This window comes from Chrysochloris asiatica, unplaced genomic scaffold (assembly GCF_000296735.1).
Source record: "Chrysochloris asiatica unplaced genomic scaffold, ChrAsi1.0 scaffold00055, whole genome shotgun sequence".
NCBI lineage: Eukaryota > Metazoa > Chordata > Mammalia > Afrosoricida > Chrysochloridae > Chrysochloris > Chrysochloris asiatica.
Genome location: NW_006408573.1, coordinates 7,998,798 through 8,021,160, shown reverse-complemented (window position 1 = coordinate 8,021,160; position 22,363 = coordinate 7,998,798). Strand labels below are relative to the sequence as shown.

The following is a 22,363-nucleotide window of genomic DNA, read 5'->3' as shown; positions in this document are numbered from 1 at the left end:
GTGTTTTGTTTTTTGTAATTTTGTATTGGTGTAGTTAAACAGTGTTGAACGCTTGGCATGTTTGAGTGCTTTAGTGTTTTAGCAATGCAATACATGATCATTGCCCAAAACTCAGAAAAATGTACTTAAAATAAAACTACAACTTCAGTAATAATCGTTAATATTTTGTTATTAACTTTTTGGTTGCCTTTCTCACTAAGTGGTTCCTTTTTGTACTCTAATGCCCTATCAAAATGCTCTTTTTTAAAAAAAAGCTGCAGACAGTCTCAGAATCCTTGTTACCTGAGTTGATTGGTTCCTGATTGCAGAAGAGTGAGTGTGAACTGACGGTAGGGACTTCCCTGGATTAGGACAGTTAACTCATGTATCTGGTTTTTTCCATTCTTACCATTTGAGTATATTAGGGTTTCCTCTGTCTTTTAAAAATTTTGTAGTCATTACAAATTCCTTTAATTTCTGTTTATCAGAAGTTGTCCTAATTTTTCTGTAGTATTTGAGCACAGCTTTGTGGATATATGGCTCTTGGTTGGCAGTTATTTTTTTTCAGAGTTGTGTATATGTCGTTCCATTGCCTTCTTGCCTGCCTGGTTTCTGCTGAGAAATCGGAGCTTAGTCTTATTGATTCTTCTTTGTAGGTAACTTCATTTTTCCCAAGCTGCTCACAGAATTCTTTCCCTGTCTTTGATTTAGGAAAGTTTGCTTATGCTTATGATATGTCATGGTGATTTTCTTTTGGCATCTATCCTGTTTGGAGTTTGTTCAGCTTCTTATCTTTTTATGCTTATCATCTCATCTTTCATGATGTGAGGGAAGTCCTCTTTCAACAACTCTTCAACAATTTTCGCTGCACTTGTCTCTTCCTGTTCTGGAATTGTTCCTCTTCATGGTGTCCCACATAACTATTAAGCTTTCTGTGGATTTTTCCTTTCTTTTTTTCTGATTGTTCTTCTGACTTACTAATATTGAGAGCTTTATCTTCTATCTCATTAATTTGGGCTTCCATTGCTTCAGATCTGCTCCTTTGCCTTTTCAATATATTGTCCACTTCTGAAATCTTAGCATTAATCTTTTGGATTTCTAATGGCAGGTTTTGTATTGTTTCAAAATTTGCATTTATTATTTATTTATTTTGTTCCTGTAGTGTTTTCTTGAATTTTTCTAATGTGTTTTCTGTGTTCTTCCTGTTTTCCTCCATCTTTCTGTCAATTCTTTGAAGGTACCTAAGTATTCTTTTGAAATCTTTTTCAGTTAGTCTAGTTACCTTTCTTCTTCAAAAACGTTTTCTGACTCTGTATCCTGGTTGGTGATTTGTTTGTGACATTCTCTCATGTTTCTTCCTGTGAGTTAAAATTGTGTGTTGTCTCATATTGGTGCTGTTGTCGTATTTGTATTTGATAGATATGATTATATGTTGGTGTGTTCTTACGCTCTCACCAACTGTCTCCTGTGGGTGTAGTTAGGGAGTGAAAGTGTGCACCATTCTTAGTTGGATGTTCGTGCACCTTGATTTAGAGTGGGTTTTTCTGGTGTTGGCTGCTGTCTATTGTTGATCAGGTGGTATAGGAGCTGATTTTGGCTCTTGCCCTGTTTGTGGATGGAGCTTCAGAGGTTGCAGTTGTAGCTGATATGTACAGGCAGGGTTGCTGTATTCTGTCAGGTGGGAAAGATGAGAATGCTGTGCCCCACCTCTCCTGACTTCACACATAATTCACAGGAAAATAAAACAATAAACAAGCAAGCAACCAATGATGAAAAGAGAAAATAGGATGAAAATGAAAGAAAAACAGGCAGCAACCAGCAAAAGAGAAGATAATTATAAGTAAAAACACAAAAGAGAGAAAGAAGGAAAATGGGGCTATAGAAAAGATAAATAGAGAAAATAAAAAAATAAGAAAGCACTTAGATAAACTCGGGAACAGGGAGATGAAAAAGGAAGAGTGTAGAGTAATAAGATCAAAATGAGAAAAAGAGAGGGAACTGTAAAACAAGAAAAGAAGGAAAAATGAAAGGGGTGATAAAATAAAATTCAAGGGAATGGAAAAAAAGAAAAACAATGAGTAGTGAAAGGAATAGATGAAAAAAACAAAAACAAAAAACCAGAGAATGATTCAGCTGTAGGACCTCAAGAGATGAAAGCTTTGGGGTGCTCTGCCAGCCAAAGAACCCACAGGGTAGGTACAGGAAGTATGTGACAGCAGTGTTTCTGGTTGTAGATGGAGTTCCTATCTGTCTAGGTGTTATCTATGTTCAGGGCACTCAATCTGGAAGTAGCTCATGTAGGCCCTTGTTGGAGCTGGTTTTGGTGTCTGTTACATGGGTAACTGGTTATAAGGGTTTCTGCTAGACTATTGCTGGTATGGAAGCTCTTCGGGTTTTGTAGGTCTAGAGCTGAGCCCACCCAAATCCAGGCATCACATCAGCCCCTTCTCCGCCTCACACTGGCTTGGTTCGCACCCATGCAGGTTCTGAACTCCCTAAGATAAGGATCTGTGATTGGTGGATAAGGGTCAGAACTGGCCACATCTCAGGTTACCAAGGGAGCCTGGTGAAAAAGGAGGAATTAAACCTTTCTCATCTCTCATGCAAATCTGCTCTGCCAAAGCTGCTCACAAAAGTTCAAAATGATGGTGCTGTGTCTGGCCTGCTGTTTCATTTGGTCTCTTATAGAGCGTGTAGTATGTCTTCCTAGTTCTCTTATCTTGCTGGAAGTCATACAATATGATTTTGAAGAAGGATAACATTTCAACTATTCATGTTATTGTTAAGTTAGCAAATAATTTCATTTGAAGATTGATTTTTGAAACACATACAAGCAAGCACTATGTTTTCACAGTTTAAAGGAGGCAACTTTATATCAAGACTAAACTGGTCATAATGCTTTGGTTGGCACAGCAGTGAATAAGCCAACATAGTCTTTCAAGCATGATAGACTTTGTACTAGGTATCTACTAAATAACTTGTTTCTTTAGTAATTTTCCATAGAATATATTTTGAATTGAATTAATTGTCAGTCATTGTGATACAATTGTCACTGTGATACAATGAAAGAATATTCTAGACCATGTTTCCTGATGGATACTTTCAAGGAAGATCTTCAGTGAGTTAAGAATGGTGTTTGGGATAATTGATTTCTCTTTGCCATTTTATTCTGAGATAACAGTGCTGAATAAAGAGTTGTGTATTTGCCATAATGGAATGGAAATTGTAGTTAAATAGGGAACAGAGGGCTACCTTTTACATATTCAAAAGCTGAGAAGTAAGCTGGAAACTAGAGGTTTGATTACCTTGTTCACAGAGTCATTTTATTCTGAAGATTTTAGCTTTTTAAATGTCTTTTGAATTGCCAGTAAGATTCTGGTGACTTAAGAGTTTGCAATTAAAATAACTTAATTGAAATGCAGATGAAGTTGATCCTTTGGGTAAAGAATCAAAACATGATTCTTAACTTACTCATTAAGCTTAGAAATGCTTTCTTTCATAGAACCCGAGTTTGAATTTCAAGGAAGTAACTTATGAACTGGACCATCCTGGATTTCAAATTCGTGACAGTAAAGGACTTCACAGTGTAGTTTATGGCATTCAGAGAGGTCTGGGTATAGAAGTGTTTCCAGTAGACCTCATATACAGACCTTGGAAACACGCAGAAGGCCAGGTAAGTGAGTGGTGTTTAGCACTTGAAGGAGAACAAAATAATATTTTTCTAATTCTTTATAGTGCCACCTACCCATTGATTGAGATTTTCTTTTAAATTAGAATTTGTTTTCTACAGCTCATTAAAGCAGGGCTGTTCTACATTGAGGGAATATTTTCGTTTTAATATCAGTCAGATGAAGTTGAGGTGCAGTAATCACCTCAGTAATTCAGTGGTATTCATCTTAAAGGCCATCTCACCATACACCTTTCATATGTCTGTATTATCTTTGTGATGAAAGGACTGATAAATTGAAATAAAAGATGAGATGAGCTTGTTGTTATGTGCTATGGAGTCGGTTCCGATTCATAGCGACCCTGAACAGGGTTTCTGAGGCTGTAAATCTTTACGGGAGCAGAAAGCCTCATCTTTCTCCCGTGGAATGGTTGGTAGTTTCGAACTGCTGATCATGAGATTAGCAGCCCAATTCGTAACCACTACGCTACCAGAGATTAGCCTTGTTGTTGTTGTTAAGTGCCGTCGAGTCGGTTCCGACCCATAGCGACCCTGTACAGGGTTTCCGAGGGTGTAAATCTTTACGGGAGTAGAAAGCCTCATCTTTCTTCCGCGGAGCGGCTGGTAGTTTCGAACCGCTGACCTTAAGGTTCGCAGCCCGATTTTTATAGCTTTCCATAACCATTTTCAGGAGTAAAGATGTTTCTTCTCTTACTGCAGCTCTCCTTCATTCAGCATTCCCTTATAAATCCAGAGATCTTCTGTTTTGCTGACTATCCCTGTCATACTGTTGCCACTGATATTCTGAAAGCTCCACCAGAGGATGACAATCGAGAAATTGCTACATGGTAAACACTCTTATCTAGCTTTTCTTTAGAGTTGTTTTTGTCAATTTGATCCCATATAACCCCACTACCATTGAGTCGATTGTGACTCATAGTGACTCTTTAGGGCAGAGTAGGGTTTCCAAGGCTGTAAGTCTGTATAGCAGCAGAGAGCTTCACCTTTCTCCTTCAGAGCGACATTTGAACTGAGTGTGAACTGCCAATCTTATGGTAAGCAGACCAGCGTTCACCCTACTCTACCACCAGGGCTCTCTTTGACCCATGTTTCTTGTTGTCAGGTCCCATCGAGTCAGTTGCAACTCAAAAGCTACCACAGTGCAACAAACTGACAGATGAGTGGTGGAATATGATCCCATAGATAGAACTGAAAAGAGTATAATGCTAAAGGCAGGCATTTTTAACTAGTTAAGCTAAATTATTGTTCAGTTTTAAGATGACTTCAGGGGATATTTTTGGGTTTAAAGATTATCTCAGGGCAATGGTTTCAAGGGTTGATCCACTCCATGGCTCCAGAAAGACTAGAGTCCATGAGAATTTGAAATTCTATTCTGCATTTTTCCCCTCTTAAATAGGATTCTTCTATGGAATCTTTGATCAAAATGTTCGGTAATGGTAAAACCATCCAGTTCTTCTGGTCTCATGGCAAAGAAGGCAGTTGTTCATGGAGGCAATTAGCCACACATTCTATAACCTTCTCCGGTTCCTGACTCTCCTTCCTCTGTTACTCCAGGTGAATAGAGACCAATTGTTGTGCCGTGGATGGCTGCTTGCAAGCTTTTCAGGCACTACGCAGTGAACTCTAGGAGGTAGAATAGAAGCACTCAACAGGTTGTGTTAGGACAGTTAACTGAGAAGTCCATGACCCTAAACCTCCAAACTGAAGAACTAAATTCCACAAAATGTTTGCTTATACAAAGCAGCCTCAGTAGCCACTCTCCCTCCCCATTGTTGTAAAAATAATCTGCCACTACTTTTTCTATGCAGCTTTTTATAGGTATACAGTTTATTGGCAGCAATTAAAACAATCAGTTGTGTAACCCTCCCTTTAATCATGAGCTTGCTTATTTTAAGGTGGTGGTGTGCTGTTGAGTTGATTCCAATTCAGCAGTGACTCTAGGAACAGAATAGAACTGCCCTGTAGAGTGGCCTGGCTCGTCATCTTTAGAGAAGCAGAGTGCCAGGTCTTTTCTCCCGTGGAGCTGCTAGTGGGTTTGAACTGCCAGTCTTTAGGCTAGTAGTTAGGAGCATAACCATTTGCACCATCCAGAATATTATATTGTGATGAATGTTAGCATCAACTTTAACCAAAAGCTAAAATTGCTTTATAAAAACTTCAGATTTTGTAATATTATAAGATGATAGCCACTTGGTTCGTCCTCATAGCTGGTAGCACTTTATTTCAAAAATGACTTTTGTATTTTGGGTTTTCGTTTATAGAGCAACTTATTTCCCTTCTTTTTTGTGTAGGAAGAGCTTGGATTTGATTGAATCTCTGCTGAGACTTGCAGAAGTGGGACAGTATGAGCAAGTCAAACAGCTTTTCAGCTTCCCTATCAAGCACTGTCCAGACATGCTGGTATTGGCCTTACTACAAATCAACACCTCCTGGCACACCTTGCGCCATGAACTGATCTCTACTCTGATGCCAATTTTCCTTGGAAACCATCCTAACTCTGCTATTATTTTACACTATGCGTGGCATGGACAGGTAAGACATGACCATGCCCTCATTTTCATTTCTCCTACTAAATAATTGATATTCTTTGGAAAGTTAAATAGAAAGTAGATTACTGTTAATTTGTTTATCTGTTAGGTCTTTTGGACATTACAGGAGGCAAGGTGACTTTTAAAGAAAAAAACAAAAAAACCAAAGTGATGTTTTGAAAGTTACACTGCTAGGGCACCAGTTTCTTTTCTTTCTTTTTTTTAAATTAGTAAGTAGGTTTTATTTTTTTAGAGCCCTTCTACAGAAAACATGAGCAGAAAGTACAGAAAATTCCTTCCCTCTCTCCCTCTCCATAGATTCTGAAACTTTAAAAATTTTGGCATTTGCTGCATTCTGTGAACTAATGTTGAAATAAAGTTCATAGTTTTAGGTTATGTATAATGTTATGTTGTGAGCACCATTCTGGTATCATAGAGTAGTTTCACGGCCTTCCAACTACCCTGTGCCCTGCCCATTCCCTCCCCCATCACCTAGCAGCCACTGATCTGTTTCTACTATAAGTTTGCCTTTTCCTGAATGTCCCTTGTTGGAATCAGGTATTATGCAGCTTTTCTAGACGGGCTTCTGTAACTTGGCAATGTGAATTGAAGACCTTCCCTGTCTTTCTGTGGTTTGATAGCTCATTATTTTGTAACACTGAATAACATTCCGTTTTCTGGAGTTTATCCATTCACCCATTGAAGTTCGTCTTGGTTGCTTCCAATTTGGGGCAAGTTTGAATAGAGCTGCTAAAAGTGTTTTTGTGTGACCATGTATTTTTTTTCTCATTTGGCGAACCTAATTTCCTTTTGATAACAGTAAGGAACTTAAAAAACTTTGATTTTGGAATTGGAACGTACTCGTCAATTGTATTTTTTTAACCAGTTAAATAGCAGACAATCACAAACCAATGTAATTGGTATTATATTGTTTTATCTAATTCAAGCTATGTTGTTGTTATGTGCTATGGAGTCGGTTCTGACTCATAGTGACCCTGTACAGGGTTTCCAAGGCTGCAACTCTTTACAGGAGCAGAAAGCCTCCTCTTTCTCCTGCGGAACAGCTGGTAGTTTTGAACTGCTGACCTTAAGGTTCACAGCCCAATTCGTAACCACTCTGCTTATGACAAATGCCAGTAGAAGCTCTAAGGAAAAAGCAGTTATCTTCTTTAAGTGCCTTTTGTGGCTGCTGTTTTTATCATAAAACGTTTATTTAAAAATTCACTTAAGGCTGTTTATAAATGAAAAAATGGGTAGTGTTAATTCCAATGCTGTTCAGCCAGGCCCTCTATTTTTTCTAGAGACTTGAGTAGCGTGATAGCATTTGTTGCCTGGCCAGTCTTCTGTCGTCCTCACTACATCTGTGAGGCAGGCTGTGAGACTGGTGGAGTGCTCATTCCACCTGGCCTGTCTGCCACTCTAGGATAGTTACTGGAATGTGGTTTGAGACAGTGATAGTAACTGCCTTCCTGTCAATTCTGAGAAATACTTACTGAGTTCTGTCTGTCCAGTACTGTTTGAGGGTCTGGACATAGAGGCCCTCTATCAAAACAAAACAGAATCTCCACTCTAGTGCACCGTTTTGTACCAAATAAGATTGGTTCATTTTTCAAAAATTTTATTTTCCCTTTTGTTTCCCTAGCCTGTAGATTTTTCAGTGTTAAGTTTACATCAGTTTTCAAAGTTAACTGTCTAAATGACCAAACATGGTCATTTTTTTTTGGTGAAAAATATATTGATTACCAAAAAATGCATATTTTTGAAAATAGCTCGATTTTAAATGAGTATAGAAATATGCTTCTAGAAATACAGATACAGCACTACACTGTGTAACATGAAAGATGTTGTGAAGTGGCATTGAGTCGGTTCCAACCCATAGCGACCCCTGTATAGGGTTTCCGAGGAGCAGCTGCTGAGCTTGAACCGCTGACCTTGCAGTTCAAAAGGCTTTACAGTCTGGCGCATTAACCCACAGCACCATACCAGTACTCCATGAAAGATAGTTACCTAAAATGATTTGCTTTTGTTTATATACCAGAAATGTAAACTTTAAGTTAAGGAATTAATAGAAACGTAACTTAACTTTCCCATAAAGAATGTCACTGCATACATACCCTTTAATTTCATATTGTTTGTGACCTAAAATTAATAACCTTCATTGACATATAGACCTGATTTGTTGTAAAAACTTCTTATTGTGAACTGAGTGAAGGTTTCCAGATCAGAATATCAGTTTTATATTCAACAAATCATATAGTTTGTTTGATCTTAATGATTGCAAAGCCTTCCATGGTACAACAGCTATCCTATTTCCTCCATGTGGTTCCTATTTCCATTTTAGCCACCTTCCCATCTCTTCTCAATGTTGTCCTTGGGTAAATGTTGCTCTTTTGATCTTGAATGAGTGACCATTCCATGGTGAACATAGTATACTGGTGTTGTTGTTCCCCTCCCCAATATCCCTATCTGCTGCTTGGCGGAAAATCAGGTCATGAGGATTAACTCCTTTCCAGACCTGTAAGCCCAGTCTTTTTATTTTTTTAATTTATTAATTTTTGAGTTTTTATTTTCTCCCACTGTCTCTAGGACCTTCTACTGTGATCCTTTTCAGAAGAGTTGATAGTGGTAGCCTGGCACCATGTAGTTCTGGTCTTAGCATTGTGGAGACTGAGGTTCACAAGTTCCATTAGTCCAAGCACCTTCAATTTTCATCACTCTGCTTTCTTCCGTACATGGAGATAACATTGTTGTTGCTACATGCTGCTGTCAACCATAGTGACCTTGTATAGGGTTTCTGCGAAGTGGCTGGTGAGCTTGAGCCACCGACCTGTGCACTTCAAACTGACTTTGCAGTCCAGTTCATTAGCCCTCAGCAGCACACCAGGACTCTAGAGAGACTGTTAGTTGCACCTTAAATGACTGCTCATGAGCTGTTAAGATTCCAGATGTTACTTATCAAAGTAGGATGTAGAACATTGTCTTTATGGACTGTGTTATGTCAGTTGACCATGGTGTCCCTTAAAAAGGATAGTCTTGAGCCCTCAGGCACAGGAATTTGTTGTCTTAAGATGTGTGATAATATCTAAGAAATTTTCATCATTTTGCCCACATTATGCTCCACCACATTCATAGTACAAATACCCTCTTTCAATCCCTTACATATTGTGCATATACTCCCACTCTTCCTTCCATACTCAGTCAGCCTATGCATCCGTCCATGTATCTACCTACACAGCACTGTTTACCTCTGTCCCCTTTAGTCCTTGCATACTCTTTTTGTGTGTCCACCTGTCTTAATCATTTCATTTGTCTGCCACCTACATCTTGTGTTTTTTCCTCCCTGACATCCATGTTAACGTGTGTTTTCTCCCATACCTGGTAACCATCAAAGAATGATTCTTTTAGATATGCCTGATTTTTATAAAGCAAGTAAGATTAGCTGGGAAGTTGCAGTAGTGTCTCAGATCAAAATGTCTAGGAATCTTGCTATTAAAACCTCTTTACCCTTTTTTCCCTTAGGGGCAGTCTCCCTCAATTCGCCAACTTATCATGCATGCAATGGCAGAATGGTATATGCGTGGGGAGCAGTATGATCAAGCCAAATTGTCTCGAATACTTGATGTGGCCCAGGACTTGAAGGTGAATTTAAAGGGAGAAATTAACTTTGCTTTATTTATTAATGGTAGAAAAATATCTTAAAAAAAAAAAAAATAATAACATATAAGATGCCTTAATAGATAGTGTACATGTCACTAGCTCATAGCTAGAATAACCCCAGAGTTAGGATTTCTCTGTATAGGTAGAAACCGTGGGGAAGGAGAGTGGTTTTAGGTCTGGAAGTGTATGTTTGCGTTTACATTTGATTGTATGCTGGTCTTATACTTGAAAGGCTATTTTAGAGAAAGTGAGCTTTAGCTTTTCTGGGACGTAACCTGTGAGGTAGACTTTTTGGAGAGAGCATTTGGGTTTCAGCTATTTAGCATGTTTATGGTTAGAATCACCAGACTCTTTCTACTTATTGTTTGATCACTGGTGGTGTTGTATAGTTATGCTTTGGTTAGAGGAAGCTTATTCTTAGATTTTAGTAATGGAGTAGGATAATTATTAGCATTTTAATTGAGTCGCTTGCTCTTGCTCCAGGTCTAGTTATTCAGAGAAGCATAGGATGGTAAAGTTTTTCTTGAAGTTATTGTTACAGTGTTACAAGTTCACCTTTAAGGTGTAATCTTCCTATGTGCAAGTAGTAATGTTTGTTATCTACCGCTGAGTTAGACAAATGCATTTAAAACATTGCGATAAACGTTGTTGTTGTTTTGTGCCGTGGAGTCGGTTCCGACTCATAGCGACCCTGTACAGGGTTCCAAGGCTGGAAATCTTTACGGGAGCAGAAAGCCTCATCTAAACATTAGCAGTTGTTGTACTTGGACTTGTTTGTGTAAATAAAAGCTGGAAATAGAAACTAATATTGAGACACAGAAAGGCTTACTTCATTGCTTGACTTGTAGTTTCTGATCTTTTTCTTTAGGCCTTGTCAATGCTGCTAAATGGCACTCCATTTGCCTTTGTTATTGACCTTGCTGCACTTGCTTCACGTCGAGAATACCTCAAACTTGACAAGTGGCTCACAGATAAAATCAGAGAGCATGGGGTAAAGCAGAATTCATTTATTCGTTTCTGTCTTTCAGTCTTGGTGGCCACCATGTATAAAGAAATACTTTTTCTAATTAGCAATGAAGATGCTGTTTATTCTCAGTTGTAGTCATACTGCCTAGTCTTTATCTTTAATCTGAAAAATAATCCTTATGAATCTCAAATGCATTCACAGACTTCTCTCTTTCAGGAGCCCTTCATCCAGGCATGTATGACCTTTTTAAAGAGACGGTGCCCTTCTATTTTGGGTGGACTTGCCCCCGAGAAAGATCAGCCCAAAAGTGCTCAACTTCCTCCAGAGACTCTGGCGACAATGTTGGCCTGTCTACAAGCTTGTGCAGGGTAGGAAGGTCATACCTGAAAATGACTGTGCTTACTACTAGAATTGGATTACATGAATAGTAGTTGATCTGGGGGAAAAATTAGGTCGAATCAATAAAAGAGAACAATTTAAGACAATCTAGTGGTTTTGTGTGGCACTGTAGGATAAAGTACTGGACCGCAAGGTCAGTTTGAACCATAAGGTCAGCAGTTCAAACTCACCTGCCGCTCCTTGGAAACTCTTACAGGGTCACTATGACTCGGAACCGACTCTACAGAACTTAATACGACAGCAGTGCTTTTGAAGACCAAAGGTCACTCATAGTGACCCTGCATAGGGTTTCCAAGACTTGTGTGTCTTTACGGGAGCAGAAAGCCTCATCTTTATCCTGCGGAACAGCTGGTAGTTTCGAACTGCCGACCTTAATGTTAGCAGCCTGATTTGTAACCACTACGCTATGAGGGGCTTAAAAAAGTTCATGGAAAAATTTCATTGTCTTCTAATTTCATTTTTATATGAGCTTTTTAAAGCCTTCTTATGTATTTTAGGTCAGTTTTGTGTTAATTACTGTATGTAGATACCTAGTTGTCCTAGTCTCATTTGTTAACAAGACTAGTCTTTCTCCTTTGAATTACCTTTTTAAAAAAACAAACAAACAAAAAAACATTAATGTCTGTGTTTTGTTTCTGGACTCTGAATTCTATTCCATATGCATTCTATATGTCTAGCCTTATGTTGCTGTCATTTAGAAAAAAAGTTTGTTTTTTGTTTTTGATTAATTGTGAAGTGTGTTATATGTCCTGGTGTGCTCTGCAGGATAAGCACTAGACTGCTGTGCCGAAGGCTGGCACTTCAAACCTACCAGCTGCTTTTTGGAAACCTTATTTAGGGCCACTGTAAGTCGGATTTAACAGCAACAACATATGTAAAGTTTAAGTAATATCTGCACTCTCATCACTCTGGCTAGCAAAGAGGGTTTCTGGAGCCATAACCACAACCCCCTTTTCTGTGTCCATACTTCCCCAGATAACCAGTATACGTATGTGTTTTTGCTAATCTTTATAGTTTACCTTGTGTATGGTGGGCTCCTGATGATGCACTGTGTAGTTCTGAAAACCTGACTAGCAAGAAAACACAACTTTGTGAGGAAAGGAAAAATCTGGCCACTGTCAGATGAAGCCCCAAAAGAAAAATGAAACCGTTTCTGGGGTATAGCCTCAACTTCAGATTCCCTAAGAGTATCCCAAAGCCCCGCTGATATCCCATAGACTCTACAGTATTTGCTAGGTACTGGATGGTTTAAGGAATGTGGTAAGATAAAACAAGATTCCTTCTAGATGGTGAGCTGGATAGTCCAGTTGATACAGGTAGCAGGAAATGGAGTGGAGAGCAGGACCTGTTTTCTGCATAAGCCACGTAGAAACAAGAAGGAGGGCCAGTCTCAGCAGGATACTGTGTCTTCTTTTTATAAATATGATGATTATTATAGTTTGGTAGTCAAATTGAAATCTACAGGTATGAGTGCTTTATTTCTTCTTTTCTGATTGTTTTGGGTCTATTATGCGTCCTTGCATTTCCAGATGAATTCTGTTAAATATTTAGATTGTTTGTGGGAAGAGGAATATTGCCATTAAGGAGCTCTGGTGGCACTATAGGATAAGCATTGGACTGCTTACTCTACGGTGGGCTGTTCAAACCCAGCAGCTCCAAGAGAGGAAGATGAAGCTTTCTGCTCTCATAAAGATTTACACTCTAGGTAACTGTGTAGGGTTGATAGAGGTCAAAATTGGCTCATTGGTGGTGGATTTTTTTTGTTTGTTGCCAGTCCCTGAATCTCCCATGTCTTTCTATTTATTTAGGTCGTCATTAATTTCTTTCAGTGATGTTTTGTCCTTTTCACTGTACAAGTCTTGTACTATTTTCATTCTATGGTTTATTCAGCCAGCCTCCTTTTGGTGGACTAGGGATAGTTTCCACTCTGGGTAGTGAATAGAGTTGTACCAGTGTTTTATTTGCGTCACCAGAATTGGATTTACTAGGTTAAAGGATAAATGCATATGGAAGAATTTCCTCTATAGGAATTTGTCTATTTTGTAAAAGCACCATGCATTGTGAAAGGCCGTTTCCTCATAGCCTTGCTGACAGAGGTGTGCCAATCTGAATGGTGAGATGTGATATCTTACTGGAGTTGTAATTATAGAGGGGTAGGTATTTTTAAACTACTTTTTCAAAAGAAGCCTTTGAGGCTGCTTGTGCACTTTTGTTTGATATACCTTTACTTGTTTTGTACTTTTGGTAGCTAATGATTTTATGACTCATTTTACTAAAATAAACCCACACTTTAAATAATGAACATCTTCCCTTTCTTTTCCTGTGGTCTGTTATCCTTCCTTGCTTCAGTGTATGTAAAACAATGCATTTTCCTCTAAATTTCTAGTCTTTGTGTTTTGGTGATGTTGTATGTCGTTCCTCAGGTTTTTCAGTTATAACCAGTGGGTTTTTTGTTTTGTTTTGTTTTAAAACAAACAAACAAATTTTCCATCAGTCTTAACAGAAACTGAAGTCTCTTTAGCAATAATTCCCCCTCCCGCACCTTCTCATCTCTGTTAATGACTGATAAAGCTGTACATTTACAAAATTCTAGGATACAGGATCAAGTCCCTTTGTGTTTGACTTATTTCACTCAGTATAATATTTTCAAGGTTCGTCCATGCTACAGCATGTTTGTACCTGAGTTTAATTTCTTTATTACTAGGTTCTTGCGTGGTACAAATAAATTATGTGCTCAGCTGTTAACTGAGTAGCAGTTTAAATTATCCAAAGGCACCTCGAAGTCTAGCAATCCAGTTTGTAAAGATCACAGCCATTGAAACACGGTGGAGAAGCACAGTTCTATTCTGACACACATGTGGGATGGCTATGAGCTGGAATTGACTTGGTGGGAGCTGGGTTTGTTGGGTATTCGTTTTTTGGTATGAGCGTATAATACTACACATCTGTTGATGGATGTTTAGGTTTCTGTCTCTTGGCTGTTGTGAGTAAGTACATCCATGAAAATAGGTGTTTGAGTCTCTGATTTCAATTCTTTTAGGTTGATACGTAGGATAGAATTGCTGAATCATATGGTAATTCTGTTTTTACTTTTTTGAAAAACTACTGGTTTTCCACAGTAGCTGTATCATCTTAAAGTCCCATCAGCAGTGGGTGAGGTTTCTAATTTCTCTGCATCCTTGCCAATATTTTTGTACTTGTTTTTCTGATAATCAAAAAGCAAAAACCCAAATAAGCTATAAAAACACATATACTTCAATTGAGTTGGTTCTGACTCATAGCAACCTAAACACACAAAATCTAGTTACCATAACATTAATTCTAACTCTTAGTGGGCTGAATTGCATTTCTTTGTGGTTTTGATGTATATTTCCCAAGTGATTGTTATTGAACTTGGCTAATAAATGTATATTAGTGAAATGTTTATTCAAGTCTTCTAAAAGTTGTTTGTACAGTGAAACCTATGAGAGGTGGAACTCTGTGGACTTGTCATGATTTGCTGAGTCTTGAATTTGGATTTGCCTTTAGTGGAAAATTTTTGAGTTTTCTTTCTATGACAGCTATCAGATTTCAAAGGTATTGCTATACTTTGTGGCTACTGAACCCTTGACATTCAACCTTTATGTAATAAAATGTTCCAAATTAATTTTCTCCCATTCTACTATAGGCTGCCTCTTTACTTTGTTGATAATCTGTTGATGCATGAGAATTTTACATTCTGGAGTCTTCTGTTTTTTCCTTAACATATGTGAGTTTGCACAGATTTTTAGACAAATCAGGTGAAATCAACAGTGTTTGCTGGGAGTATTTTGGAACTTTGTTTGCACTGTACACAGGCTTTACTTTCAGAAGTATTAATTCAGTGCTTTCAAGAGAATCTAATTGGCTCTGAAAATCCTAGTGATCAATGGAAAGTTACGTAATATGGCAGAAATTAGCCATATGTTCTAACAATTTTTTTTTTTTTTTTTTAAATCAGAAAATCTAATCAATGTATTGTTTTCATTTAATTCTCCCTTTAGGAGTGTTTCTCAGGAGTTATCAGAAACCATCCTCACCATGGTAGCCAACTGCAGTAACGTGATGAACAAGGCTAGACAACCTCCACCTGGTGTGATGCCAAAAGGACGCCCTCCCAGTGCTAGCAGCTTAGACGCGATTTCTCCTGTTCAGGTGAATTCAGAGCTACAATTTGCATCTGCTTTTTTTCATAGATGTGGAATAGAATACATTTCTATGTCATCAGTTGTAATACACTCAAAAGAAAAAAGTGCTCTGAATTCATGACATTTTAGCTAAATGCATGTATAGCCACTTAGAATTTGAAGGATCCTCATAAATAAGCATTGTAGTGAGTTAGATTTTAATCATTAAATAGAACATGACTGAGAGAAGATACAAAACAACTTGTTTAGGTAAATTGTAAGGGTTTCTTTTAAAAACAATTAATTACTTAATTTCTTGAGAATAAGCACTGTAATTGAACCTTATGTGTCTTGTTTGTAGCTTCATGGGCCAAGCAACAGGTGTAGCGCATAAAGACTTATTCTAAACTGGGCTCTTCAGCTCTCAGCTGAACTGCTCATTTAAAAACAAGGCACATTTAAGTTACTCCCTGACACCAATCCACCCCACCACCACCCCTTTCTCTCTATCCACCAACCTTTCTCTCTGGGAGCAGTGTATTTTGCTTCTGTATTTCAGCTGCACTGATTGACAGATTGGGGCTTGAAAGAAAGAGAGCATGGTACTTGGTGATTCTTCAGTTACCACTTTAGATAAAGACATTTTGCTTATCAATTTTCTGTAGTCAGGGAGGAAGGAAGTAGTGCCACATACAAACTTGGAAATGTGTTTGTTTGATATGAGCAGCCCCCAGGTTATGAACGTCCACCTTAAGTACAACCTGTAGTTATGAACCAATCCCTGTAAAACCTATTATAGCCATTCTTCATGTAGTGACCTGGTTAGGTTCCAAACACCAGGTTATTATGCAGAAATTGGCGTGTGTAATTGGAAGATGATTACACTATTTCATCACTGTCAAAAATCCCTGCGAATCATGATTGGCCCAGCCCAGTTTACACATAAATGTAACCATCAGAGCCAGTGTCACTGTCACCTCACCTTGGTATTCATTACTGCCACATGAATGTCTGTAATGAGAAAAATTGTTATCTAAAGTAATAGGTTTTACTATTCGTAATTGTGAAATATTGGATAGTTGGACAGCTAATAAATGAGACTTTTTAAGTGCTGTTGAGTAGGTTCCAACTCATAGTGACTTTATATAGGGTTTCTGAGGAGCAGCTGGTGAGTTTGAACCACCCATGTTTTGGTTCAAACTGACTTCTCGGTGCAGTGCTTAGCCTGCAGCTCCTTACCAAGGTTGCATGTAAAGAGTTGTTGTTGTTAAGTGCCATTGAGTCACTTCTGACCCATAGGGACCCTATATAGGGTTTCCGAGGAGTAGTGACTGGTGAGCTTGAACTGCTGATTTTGCAGTTTAAATGGCATTGCAGTCTGGCACATTAACCCACAGCGCCACACCCGGACTCTGTGAAGAGCTGTTGTCAAGTGCCATCGAGTCGATTCCAATCCATAGTCACCCAGTATAGGGTTTCCGAGGAGTAGCTGGTGAGCATGAACCACTGACCTTGCAGTTCAAACAACTTTGCAGTCTGATGCATTAGCCAACAGCGCCACACCAGGACTCCCTTGTGAGAATAGGTGTATATAAAGAAACCTGAGATATATATATGATTCAAACTTACTAACCACTCATCAGAAACCCTATACAGGGTCCCTGTGAGTCATGGCACTTCACAACAGCACCACACACTGATTAGTAATGGCAAAGGGGCATTACTTTGTGTGCACATTGAAAGATTAGTATGTTGAAGATGTTTTAGTTACCTGGAAACTTAATATTTTTTGTACATAGAAAGGTACTTTATGTAGTGTATGCTAAGATAAATATATGATATTGCATATGAGCTGTACCTAATTGTTCCAAGTTAGGTACAAATTTGACTTAAGAGGCAAATTTAGGAATAGAACTTATTCATAATCTGGAGACTGCCTGTATTTAAAACAAAAACAATTGTTGGTGAATTGCAATACATTGTTTTTTCTTTTCGTGTCTGTATAGATTTTTGTTGTTACTGTTAAATCAGAGTTAGTCCCCAGACTGCCAAAATTTTCTAATTTGACTAGATTGATTTCTTTTGCATGGAAGGGTGATTTCTAATACCTAATGCTTTTATTATGTTGAAAGTTACATAACTTGAGAGATTATTTTTCTATTAAAAAGCAAATTGAAAAGTCCAAGGATAATAATTGTCCCCTAGTGTCTTATGAGAAGAGTCGCTATGTGTCAGTACCAACTCGATGGCACCTAATAACAAGTGCCTTACTGATACTAGATATTTAGTACTACAGATGCAAAGCAATTAATCTGAAATGTTTTTCTTAAAGCTCAGTAATCCTCATTTTGTGCCTGTAGTACCTTGGTATAAGAGCTCGATTTTTAGACCTGTTCAGTAAGAAAAATGGCTTGCCTCTTTGGGACGTAAGTATCATCATAATAATGTGGGGTTAACAGTTTATGAAAGATACCAAGTACTATTGCTAAGGATTGCTTTACCTGTGTCAAAATGCCTTTACTTTTGCTAGAAGTATGTTTAATACAAGTCTATGTTTTTCTTTAGATTGATCCTCTTGGTGGAATGGCATCTCTTAGTATAGGTGGTTCCGCTGCCCCCCACACCCAGAGTATACAGGGTTTTCCTCCAAATTTGGGTTCTGCCTTCAGTACTCCTCAGTCACCAGCAAAAGCATTTCCACCTCTTTCTACCCCAAATCAGACAACTGCGTTCAGTGGTATTGGAGGACTTTCATCACAGCTTCCAGGTAAGTAGGAGGTGATGAGTGGAGAGGAACAGCATGCTTGTACATTTTCTTATGCCTTAGCATATTTAGTGTATTTAATGCATGACAAGACATTTGGAGCAATTGTTTACATTAAACTCCATGTCTTTGTGAAAGATGTTTCAGCATCCAAAGTTAGAAAGAGAAAAACCTACTACTATTATTACTTTTAATTCATTCTCATTAGAAAAAAGAATTGGCATATTTAAATTAACGTAACCATTACAAATTTCCAGTAAGGATCCTATATTACCAAATGATAGTATAAATAGTAACAAGTATCTTAATTTTGCACATGAACAGGGTTAGATCAAGAACTAACAGGTTTACGAATTACTCATAATTGCTGTAATAAAGGTAAAAATAGATACTAGATTTGGACATCTGTTTGGCCTCATTAAACTTTTTCAAATTTTCAGATACTTTGAATTTTGATATTTATATTACATTGAAGGATTAGTAAGGGTTTTTTTTTGTTGTTGTTGTTGTTGTTGTGGCTTATACCCACTTGCTTGTCTCCTTTTATCTGTATTTTTTTTATTATCAGATTATAAATTAGGGTACTAATTGAAGAACTGAAATGCTGTCTTCTATCATACAGTTAATACTGCTGCTTTGTGGTTCTAGTCCTAATGGTTCATTTCTTTAAACATAGGGTTGTTCTTATTAAGGCTTCCTAGCTATCAGTTCTAACTTTCCTTATATTCTTTCTGCTTAAGTTGAGAGTGCTGGTACAGTGCTGTATGATAAGCACTGGACCACAAGGTCAGTTTGAACTGCAAAGTCAGCCGTTCCAACTCGAGCCACTCCTCAGAAGCCGTATACAGGGTTGTTATGAGTGGAACAATTTGATGCCACTTAATAGCAACAACAATGAAGTTGAGAGAAGATTAAAGAATCCGTAGGACTCTTTGGTGTGGCACTGTAGGATTAGCATTGAACTTAAAACCACACAGTTGGCAGCTCAGACCCAATAGCTCCTCCTCGGAAATCCTGTACAGTTGTGAGTTGGAACCAACTTGACGGCACTTAACACCAACAGGTCCTGGTAACTAGTGCCTGGAGTGGTCTAATTGTAGTCTTTGGTAAAAGCAAACCAACTTGTGTTTTTTGGATGTTAATAACTTAGCAAGAATATAAAAATCTAATACAGGATACTTATGAGTTAGAACCAATTCAGTGGCACGCAACAACAATAAGATGTTTATAAACTAAAGACATTGTCTATTTGAATTTACTTTTATGGACATAGTAAGGGAACGAACAAAACCCCTGATGTTTAGAGATAAGAAAGAACTATATCTGAAGTTTTAAGAAAGTCTAGATTTTTATGAGTAATGGTAGGAATTCTGGTACCTTCCTTCTCTCTAGTAGGTGGTCTTGGCACAGGCAGCCTGACTGGGATAGGAACTGGGGCTCTTGGACTCCCTGCAGTGAATAATGACCCTTTTGTACAGAGAAAACTGGGCACCTCTGGACTGAATCAGCCTACATTCCAGCAGAGTAAGATGAAACCTTGTAAGTGGTTGTGTTGTCTGTGACTGTGAAGTGTGACTGATCCACATACGAATTGTTGATTGTCGTGTTTAGTGTGTTGTACCTAGTGTTAACAGGAGCAAACACATACAAGGGGCTTCAAAAGCTTGTAAACGGCATCTTTGAAGCCCCTTGAATATAGATACATATCGCTTAGACCAGTGGAAATAATTTCGTAAATTTGAATTAATAAAGTAAAAAAAATGAGGTACTGATTCACATTTGTTTTCCATTGCTAGAAAAAAGTGATGATACTAACTCTACTTTTTTGAAATTCTAAGTTTAATGAGAGGTAGTATTCTTAGGGACATCAGTATGGTCAAAGAAAATACATGTAGTGTGGCAATGTGGGTTAATGTGCTGGACTGCTGTGTTGGTTTGAACCACAAGGTCTGTGATTCAAGCTCGCCAGCCACCCCTCGGAAATCCTATACAGGATCGCTGTGGGTCAGAACCGACTCGATGGCACTTGACACAACAACAACCATATATAGATCTTGAACTTAACCTGAATTTTTTTGTTGTTTCAAAATCTGGAATAGCCAGGATAATTCAAGGCATAAATAGGTAACTATTTATTTATCTATTTATTTAATTTTATGGTTGTAGCCATAGAATATGTATGGCAAATCTTTAAAACCAGTTTTTTAAAGTTTTGCCTCCTTAATAATTTTACAATCTCAAAATCAGAAGTCATCTTTCTAAATCTGCAGCTATTATGAGTTTGTAAATTACCTTGTTAAAGAGACTAAATTTTCGTAGTACAGGGTTTGAAAATATTATACCAATAAACATGAAAATACTAGCGTGAAAGACTTGTCTGAATGTTATGTTTCGTAGCATGCTTTGGTCTGTGGTGCGCTGCATTGATAATTCTTATATGTTCAGTGTGAATTTTATTAAAAGTAATGAAGACATTAGCCATGGCTTGTGAACTGTGCTGTTATATAGAGGTCTTGATAGGAAAACATTACACAGTTTTGTTAAAATCCTTGACTGAGAACACTTTAGTTTGGAAATTTGGCCATGTAATGTTTTCTTCAATTTCTGTATTTTCCTCTTAGAGATGAAACGATACTGATATAGTCTAGTTTTCTGTGTGTTTGATGGGATAGTGGACAAAAGACTTAAATTGCCCACCTATTTATCTTTATTTCCATCAGCGGACTTGTCTCAGGTATGGCCAGAGGCAAATCAGCACTTTAGTAAAGAGATAGATGATGAAGCAAACAGCTATTTCCAGCGAATATATAACCACCCACCACATCCTACCATGTCTGTTGATGAGGTGAGTTTTAAGGATGATTGAATTAATCATTGTTAGGCTAATGTTAAAGTAAATGCCCTCTCCTGGTTTTTTGAAATTCAGCTCAAGAAGTTTTGATGTCTTTATAGCTCTTAAGACATTTCTATCAAACTGATTTAGTTGTGTCAAAATTGAAGTTTTTTTCCAGAAACATGGGGTTGTTGATAAATCTTCTGTTCAACAGATTTATTTAAAAATATTTGAGGAAGGCTTTTCATAATAGTTGGCTCTATGTGTATGATTTGGTTTTTCTTCCTTGCCTTTTTCAGGTATTAGAAATGCTACAGAGGTTTAAAGACTCTACGATAAAGAGAGAACGAGAAGTATTTAACTGTATGCTGAGAAACTTGTTTGAAGAGTACCGGTTTTTCCCCCAGTACCCTGATAAAGAACTACATATAACAGCTTGCCTGTTTGGTGGTATAATCGAAAAAGGACTGGTCACTTACATGGCCCTAGGTCTGGCTCTGCGATATGTACTGGAAGCCTTACGCAAGCCTTTTGGATCCAAAATGTATTATTTTGGGATTGCTGCTTTAGATAGATTCAAAAATAGGTGAGTGAGTTGTTGTCCTCTGAATCATCTCTCTTTCAATATGAAGAATGTTGTTAGGAAGTGCCATCAAGTCAGTTCCGATTTGTAGCGACCTGTATAGAGTTTCTGAGGACAGCGGCTAGTGGGTTTAAATTGCCGACCTTCCAGTTAGCAGTCCAGTCCAGCGCTTAGACCTAATACATGCCAGACCTCACACAAATAAATACATTCCTTAATTTAAGATAGTTCTTATTTATTATAGTAATCTAAGTGGTAGTCTATAAATTGAGATAGCAGAATTTTTACATGTTTGAAGTATTAATTTGTGAGTAAAGTCACCCTTTTTAGTGTATTGTTCTTTGAATTTTGATAAATCTGTGTAGTTATATAGCCTACCACCACAATCAAAATATTGACTATGTCCGTTGCCCTTTTGTTAATTTTGTTCTCTTTCCCCACTCTCAATCCCTAACAATCAGATCCAATTTCTCCCTGCTGTTTTGCCTTTTCTAACATGGCATGAATGGAATCATCCAGTAAGTGGAGATTTGAATCTGACTTCATTCACTTAGCATGATTCTTTTGAAATTCATCCATGTATGGTTCATTAGATCATTCCTATCTCTTGCTAAGCAGTATTACATTGTGTGTAGTATTAACAACAAATTGTCATCTGCCAATGACTTGTTGATGAACGTTTGGGCTAGTTTGTAGATAATACTTATAATGAGGTCAATGAAATCTTATGTGAAATAAAAGGTGACTTTTTTAAAAAAGCTTAATTCACAGTGAATCAATTCACACCCACTTAGGTTAGCTAAGAGTGAAAACAGACAGA

At 37.8% G+C, this 22,363-nt stretch overlaps 1 protein-coding gene across 1 annotated transcript in view; it reads left to right on the top strand.

The window, feature by feature from the left end:
• CNOT1 (CCR4-NOT transcription complex, subunit 1) overlaps positions 1-22,363 on the top strand; it is a 135,791-nt gene that overhangs the window by 64,243 nt on the left and 49,185 nt on the right. Inside the window, exons 11-21 of the mRNA XM_006863578.1 lie at positions 3,482-3,652; positions 4,367-4,494; positions 5,959-6,199; positions 9,715-9,834; positions 10,721-10,843; positions 11,036-11,187; positions 15,241-15,391; positions 17,929-18,130; positions 19,520-19,651; positions 20,848-20,972; positions 21,260-21,546. Coding sequence (XP_006863640.1) covers positions 3,482-3,652; positions 4,367-4,494; positions 5,959-6,199; positions 9,715-9,834; positions 10,721-10,843; positions 11,036-11,187; positions 15,241-15,391; positions 17,929-18,130; positions 19,520-19,651; positions 20,848-20,972; positions 21,260-21,546 — 1,832 coding nt within the window. The remainder of the gene's footprint in view (positions 1-3,481; positions 3,653-4,366; positions 4,495-5,958; positions 6,200-9,714; positions 9,835-10,720; positions 10,844-11,035; positions 11,188-15,240; positions 15,392-17,928; positions 18,131-19,519; positions 19,652-20,847; positions 20,973-21,259; positions 21,547-22,363) is intronic.